A 7,962-nucleotide genomic window follows, 5' to 3' on the forward strand; every position below is an offset into this window, starting at 1 on the left:
GGTTAGGCTGAGGTTGACTCCCACCAATCTGATAGGTTTTGGAAAACCCCTTTAATGTAAATTCCTGGACAAGAGTTTCAAAAATATTTAATCCGTATTATACCCTAATAGCATATACTGTCCATACGCACATATAAAACAGTGCAGGGGTAAGCATACAGTACACACCCAGTTTGAGACCTCCTGGGCTGTTACCTGGGTGTGTTTGTGCCCACTCGGTATTTGTACCTCAGATCTCAAGGATCCTTTATACTTGGACTAGAATTGGGTTTTCTCCATACACGGATATGGCTTGGATGTAAATCATTTCTTGTCCTGCCCATTCTCTAGGTACATGGAGTATTTCCCTATTCCATCGAACACCACTTCAGACTTCTACTTTGAGAAGAGCGCTAACTACTTTGACTCAGAAGTTGTTCCCCGTCGGGTGGCGGCCCTTCTGCCGAAGGCTAAACTCATTACAATCCTCATAAATCCTGTGGACCGTGCTTACTCCTGGTACCAGGTACGTGACTCATTGATATGGCCATCTTCTAAATAGCTAGTGTGTTTCTTAAAGGGCCACAAGTCTTAGGATTTTAACAACCCATCATAAAATGTCCTGTGCCTGCCACTAGGTGCCCTGATTTTAATTTTTTTTTTGTCTTGCTGTCAGCATCAAAGGGCCCATGATGACCCTGTGGCCATGAAATACACCTTCCAAGAAGTCATAACTGCTGGCGCTGATGCCTCACCCAAGCTACGAGTGCTGCAGAGCAGGTGCCTTGTCCCAGGATGGTATTCCACTCATATTGAACGATGGTTAAACCACTTTCACGCTAACCAGGTCAGTGAATGCACTTGCTTCCTTACTCTTTAGGAAATGTAGAGCTATGGAGGGAAAAACGGCACGTTTTCGGCTGAGTTCACATCTGTGTCAGATGGAAATGAAAGTGCAGCATGCAACACTGTCTTTTTTTTTGTTAAAATGACACCACGATGGAACCCAATGGACCCCACTAAATCAGTGGGGTCCATCAGTACTGTTGATTTTCCAATGTGTGACTAGTCCAATACAGGGGTGGCTGCTGTTATAAATGAAGGTGTGAACATAGCCTTACATATGAATTTTGCTGCAGAGTTAGCCATTTTCAGTTGCAAAGGCTAAAATCTCCATCATTCCACAAGATAATGGACATGATGTGAATTTGAAAACCATCTGTGTGCCCTGAAATCCACAGATTTTTGTACCTTTTACATGTGGATGGGGCTTAGAAGAACACAATTCACATATATTGTAATTCTATATGGTGGAACTCACCCCTGAAAATCTACAAATAATCCACCACATACTGTATGATTGTGGCCTTAAAGGGGTTGTCCGCTTTTTTTACACTGACGACCTAGTTCGTCAATATCAGATCGGCAGGGGTCCAACTCCTATCTCTCCCCCCCCCCCCCCCCTCCGATCAGCTGTTTGAAGAGACTGCAGCACGAGTGCCTGTAAAAAATTCACAGCCCCTTTAAAGAACTCCACTTCTCTGCTAGGTCAAAGAGAAATGTTGATATACATCCACTGTAAATCCACTTTTTGAAATCTCTTCCATGCTTTTTTCTCGCTTTGTGTTTTTGCTGCATACCAGATCCTTCAGTGGCAGATCTGTACTAAGTTGTTTTTTTCCCCCTAGATATTGGTTTTAGATGGTAAGCTTCTGCGCACTGAGCCTGCCAACGTAATGGAATCTGTTCAGAAGTTCCTTGGAGTGGCAAATGCCTTAGACTACCACAAAACTCTGGCGTAAGCACACGTACTTGTTAACTCATTGTGTCGAATGATTCGCTCATCCCTAGTCATTACCATAGAAATGCTCTCCTTATAGTAAATTCCTTCAATGCTTGCAGATCACTATGGTATGCCATAACTTGTTGATCATTGGAGATCTATTTGCCACCAATCTTCAGAATGAAAGGGCCGTGGTACGTGGCTCATTCAAAGTTTCTCACTGCAGAACGGCGCTCTTTAATTTACGTCGCAGGGAACTGCAGAACAGTTGTCCAGGATTAAAAAAACATGGCTACTCCCCCCCCTCTCCCAGAAACACAGCTGAACCAGTCTGCAGGTTGTGTGTGGTGTTACAGATCAGACACTTCAGTGGAGCTGAGCTGCAATACTATACACAATCCATGGACAGGTGAAAGCAGCCATGTTTTTTGAATCCCGGAAACCCCTTTAAATGGAGCTGGGTTGCAGATAAGAAAACACCTGGTTCCCAAAAATGTAAATTGGGTCTGCCCTTTCATTCTCAAGCTCAGCAAGGAGTGACCCCACCATAATAATTTGATGGCATATCCTAGTGAAGTAAATACCCCTTTAACTAATAACTACTAGCTCAAAAATCCTCATGAAAACGTCCCCAGTGTCTGAGGGGTTAAGCCGTTAAATGCATGAAATTCATTACAGTTTTGCTCACACTGTCATTCAAACGAACCTGCCATCTACCTATAACTTAGAAAGACATCTGGCACTGGTATAGCTGAGAATTTGACTCTCTTGACATGTCTTAATGGCACACCACGTCGGCACAGGCATTTTCAAGTTTTCATTTGCACTGTTAATTGGCTTACATTTTGCCCTTTTTGTAACACTTTTTTTAAAGCTGGCAGTGCAGACCTGTAATTGGCGCCATTATCTCAGATCCGTAGCACCAGGAAAGACCAGGTCCTTCATTTCTTATTACTATTTTTCCAGGTTTGATGCCAAGAAGGGATTTTGGTGCCAACTTCTGGATGGTGGGAAAACCAAGTGTTTGGGAAAGAGCAAAGGGAGAAAATATCCAGATATGGACCCGGATGTAAGTGTGAAACAAAGGCTCAGTGTTTCAAAGTCTAGTTTAAAGCACATGCTCCCCTAGTGAGTTGTACAGTTGAAATAGTATGGCTTCAGTCCGCAAACATCAGGTCCACAAAATACTGATCCTTCCTGTGTGCACTCTGCATTATTCTCACGTCCATCAACAGAAACTACTATTCTCGACCACAATAGGACACGTTCTAGAATTTGCAGAAAGGCCACATGGATCCACCAAAAATTTGGATGTGTAAATGGCCCCATAGAAATGAATTAGGTCAATGTGCGAAAAATAGTCATATGCATGAGGACTAAGGCTTTTGGATCCATTTTCTGCCCATCTGGCCATTTTTAATGGTTGTCTTGCACCATTAAAAACAGTCGTTAAAAATAGGTGATTTTCATTTATTTATTTTTTTATAAAATCAGAACCAGTGCAGTATACATAATGTCCCATATAGTGGCCCCCAGCAGTAATAATGTCCCCCATAGTGGCTCTTAGCTATAACAATGTGCTTTTTTTTTTTTTTTTTTTTAAGCTGAAAAAAAATGACCTCACCCGTTTGCATGCCCAGAGGCAGTCGCTTCTCTCTTGATGCTGAAGGACCTGTGACGGACCTGAAGCGCAGGTCCTTCAGCATCAAGGCTGCCTCTGCATGTGCAAGTGGATGAGGGGAGTAATTTTTTTTTATGCCGTAAAAGGTAATTTTGCACTAGTGTACCTATTTTTAACGGGCTTACTCCTGTCCAACTGCTTTTAAAAACAGTCCCATTGATTTCAGTGGGGTCCATCTGGCTGTGAAAACGGCTTATAATAGGACATATCCTATTTTTTTAATGGCCGCAATTCGCTGACTGTTAAAAAAAAAAAAACAGCCATGTGATCAGCCCCATGGACTTCAATTGGTTCTAAAAAAAACGGCTGTGTGACGGCCGTTTTTCACTTTGTATGAATGTAATGTAAGACTCCAAAAAAAGGAGAGAATATAGGGCATAAATACTAGAAGTAGGCAGCTGCTTAGGGCTCCTTTGGGAGGGGAGATGCAATTTAGAGAATCAACGAAGACAAAGTTAGGATGCTGTCAGATCCTACTACAAATACAGGGTACATAGAAGACCAAACTCTGCAATTTCTTAATAGTCGAGTCCACTTTTAAAGACCTTTCCAGACCAAGTATAGCGGCGTCCGTAGTGTTTTGTGTGGTTATATGCAGCAGTGTTTATACCTCTTGAGTAATCCCAATTTCCTTTTATTTTTGCAGTCCCAATCCTTCTTGACAGATTATTATAGGGACCATAACATCGAGCTCTCCAAGCTGCTGTACAAGATGGGTCAGACGCTGCCGACCTGGCTGAGAGAGGAGCTGCAGAACACGAGGTAGCTGTTGGCTGCTGCTTTTGGGAAGAGGATATGGGCTTGACCAAGTTGATATGGTATCAAGGAACTCGCTTGGCAAGTGACTTCAATGGACAGACATCGAGATGGACATCCTCTACTCCTGGAGGCATCACACAGCAACTGATAAGCATCCTGAAAGGCCTGTTTTAGAGGCCTGGTTTATATTGTGTAGGATCCTCTGCTTTCTAGGGTCTTACAAGTTTGTGTGACTGTTGAACTTGGACTCAACCACTTATAAAAGTATTAATAAAAGAGCCCCACTGATTTGGAATGACCTGGGCATCATGTGAAACTTGGATAGGTCTGAAATCAAACTGTCCTACCATGTTGGCTATGGTCAAAAATCACTCTCTACTATTAATGGAAGTGCCACTAAGCTATGAAATACCATGTATTTCAAGAATATTTCTTGGTCTTCCCACAAAGAGACTGCAACTGTTTCCAAGCTGTGTCTTGGAATCCTGAGGTCACGTAGATAACTGAATGTGATGATGTTTGGTTGAGCGAAATCCTTATTATCCATGTAATTAGTGTACAGTTTGGTGCAAGCAGTGTATTGAGTTATTTGCTGATTAACATGCCTCCTACGGCAGCACTAATGCCACAGGTACGAAAGCTTTAAAGGGGTTGTCAACACCAAAATGGTCTTCACATCCCTCATCCCCCCCCCCCCCCTCAAAAATAAAACAACATTGGGAACTATCACAGTGTGAAAACTTCAGTATCCAAACGCCCAACAAGACAGCACTCTCTTCTCCTATCACAGCATGTTCCAGCTTGACCTTGGAGGGGTTGTCTGGCAGGTATATTTTATATACATATGTAGTTTAGAATGGGTTAAAAAAGAGGAACGTTACTCACCTCACTGGTTCCTCGTTGGTCTCTTTCTTGGTCCTTTTCAAAACACAGAAAATAATCGCTCAGCAAATCACTGGCTGAGGTAGCTCAACGCTGTGGTTAGTAATTGGGTGAGCGGTCATTTCCTGGGTTTTAAGAGCAATGTAAAGGAGGAGGATTCACGCACCCACCCCATTCAGCTGTTCAGGTGTAGCTTTGTCGTCAGATGTTGGTGCTGGAACTACACAACTCTGTCAATCTTGATGTGGAGGTAGCTTGTTGGTACAGCTCTGTTCCATCTACACCCGAACAGCTGATCGGGATAGGCCATCAGTTAGTATAGGCTGGACAACCCCTTTAAGCATCAATCAGGGACTGTATTTCACCCAGCTAATGAGCCATATACTACGTCTTACAAGCTTTGTGAACACCATACGGTCAGCATAATTCCGCTTGACGGGTTACACGGGTACGTCAGAGACTAGACAGTCTACTACATCCTATTACTACAATCCTACTTTTTTTTTTTTTTTTGCTGTTCACAATCCCTTTAAAGATGAAAAATAGTCTAGGGCCTCTCCAAGGTATCTAGAAGGCATCTAGAAACATTTTGCCGATTTTAGAGAATATTATCTGAAGAGGGAAGAATAAAAGTCTTCAGACTTTGCCATCATGGGAAATCTGACTAGTATACACTGTAGCAATAATAATCAGGGATTCTGTGATGTAAAGTCACTTACGTTTCCAAGCTTTCAAGGCAGAGTGGCGACTGGTGACTAGATGGGAAGCGTCCCAGCATGTGATGCTATTATACTATAGAGTCCACATATTTGCCAGTTCCTGCTCTTTTTATTCCCTGTGTACCTTGTTATTGGATTTTCTTTTTGCGTTTGCTGGTCATTTTAACCACTCAGATACTGAGGATTACTAATGTTTTAAAGGTGCAGTCCCACTTTCCTGTATTTGCTGCGGTTATAACTGAGATGCTCAGTAAAATATCCTGTCTTAATTACCATTAATATGATTTTTTTCTAATGGTTTCCTGTAAGACTGAGATGATTGAATTATGGATGTCACAGAATGCAGCAGATAACGTTCTTACCGTGTAAATTATATTACTATTAATCTTTTTTTTTTTTTCTTTTTTTTTTTACTTGTAGCATTGTTTGAAATTTTGCCCCCTGGTCTTTTATTAACCATGTGGTAATGTCATTAAATGGAATGAAATGAAGGTAAATCTGGTACAAATAATTTGGGGTGACGACTACAACGTTCCTCCTGCAATGGTAATTGGGTCAGAATAAAGTGTGCTATGTATGGTAACAACTACTGATGATACTCCTCGTGGGTAGTCTTAAAGGACAAATCCCCATCTTCACCCCTCCGGTCCCCCTGATATGAGCATCAGAGCATTTCATGTTTGTTTACAATGGCGCACTGCTAGGCGTAGGCTTCCGCCCAGCAGTGTTCCCAGTGACGTCACCGGCTCTGATGGGCGGGCTTTAGCGCTGCCCTAGCCTGTAAAATGGCTGGGGCAGCGCTAAAGCCCGCCCATTGGTGCCGGCGACGTCACAGGGCTCACTTATGGGCGGAAGCAGTCCCTATGGAGAGCCCAATACATAACCGGATCTAAAAAAAATGCCTTTGCCCTGCGACTCATCTGGGGGGCCGGAGGGATGAAGATGGGGATATGTCTCTGAACCCAGGCAACCCCCTTAACTAGTGAGTAGGACTTCGAGGGCTCAAGTATCAAGCCTTATGCTTTAAGAGGTATCTCCACCATTACTATTGATAGCCTTTTGCTAGTATATGCTGTCGATTCCTGATGGCTAGGGGTCTGACCACCAGGCATTGGAGTGGAGGTATGCTGCAGGAGCACAGCTGTGCTGGGAAACCACCAAAAATACTTCAGCCCCTTCGTTCTCGGGATCAGTGACAGACTCTGTTATTCTGGAAATGTGCCATAACGTTATAATATATGAATTTACTCTTTTAAAGGGAATTTGTCACCAGGAAATTCATTGCTAAACCATTTATTATATATTCCTACAAGGCATAATGCCTTGTTAGGAATATACCTTTCACCAAGCGATTCATTCCTTCATTTTGGAGAAACAGTTCTTTTTAATCCGTGTGCAAATAAGCAGTTAAAGCGAACCTTTCACCTCATTTTCACTTTATAAACTAGCAACAGTACCTTATAGATTATCTTGAGTGTGTTGTTATGCATGTTAGTGCCGCTTTCCTGGGCTCTTTATACTTCAAAAAATCGTCTTATAAACTTCACATTCGGTGCTCCAACAGTCATGCAACCAGTCAAGGGGGTAGCCCTTCCATCTCCTCTGGCCGTACCGCCCCTGCCCTAACCCCTCCTCTATGCTCCTTAACTGACAGCCGGCTCAGTCGCCGGGACGGCGCTTCTGAAACCTGCGCATGCGCCGTCCTCCTGATTCGCCGCGCGATCCCGTCTTTCTTGCTGACAATAGTGGAGCGCGCGCACGGGAGGGAGAGCAGACAGGCCGGCATCGCGTAAGGCGCATGCGCGATTCTCTTACATGATCGCGCTTTTGTCAGCAAGAAAGACGGCATCGCGCGGCGAATCAGGAGGACGGCGCATGCGCAGGTTTCAGAAGCGCCGTCCCGGCGACTGAGCCGGCTGTCGGTTAAGGAGCATAGAGGAGGGGTTAGGGCAGGGGCGGTACGGCCAGAGGAGATGGAAGGGCTACCCCCTTGACTGGTTGCATGACTGTTGGAGCACCGAATGTGAAGTTTATAAGACGATTTTTTGAAGTATAAAGAGCCCAGGAAAGCGGCACTAACATGCATAACAACACACTCAAGATAATCTATAAGGTACTGTTGCTAGTTTATAAAGTGAAAATGAGGTGAAAGGTTCGCT

At 43.6% G+C, this 7,962-nt stretch overlaps 1 protein-coding gene across 2 annotated transcripts in view; it reads left to right on the top strand.

Annotated features, from left to right (window-relative positions):
• The window catches only part of NDST1 (N-deacetylase and N-sulfotransferase 1), an 82,919-nt gene extending 76,741 nt beyond the window's left edge, over positions 1-6,178 (top strand). For both annotated transcript variants that reach the window (XM_040440531.1, XM_040440541.1), the window contains 5 exons: positions 331-505; positions 656-826; positions 1,668-1,777; positions 2,729-2,831; positions 4,090-6,178. In XM_040440531.1, the coding sequence (XP_040296465.1) occupies positions 331-505; positions 656-826; positions 1,668-1,777; positions 2,729-2,831; positions 4,090-4,209 (679 nt within the window). In that variant the 3' untranslated portion in view covers positions 4,210-6,178. The remainder of the gene's footprint in view (positions 1-330; positions 506-655; positions 827-1,667; positions 1,778-2,728; positions 2,832-4,089) is intronic.
• Positions 6,179-7,962: the final 1,784 nt, after the last annotated feature.

The sequence above is a fragment of the Bufo bufo genome, chromosome 1, assembly GCF_905171765.1.
Source record: "Bufo bufo chromosome 1, aBufBuf1.1, whole genome shotgun sequence".
NCBI lineage: Eukaryota > Metazoa > Chordata > Amphibia > Anura > Bufonidae > Bufo > Bufo bufo.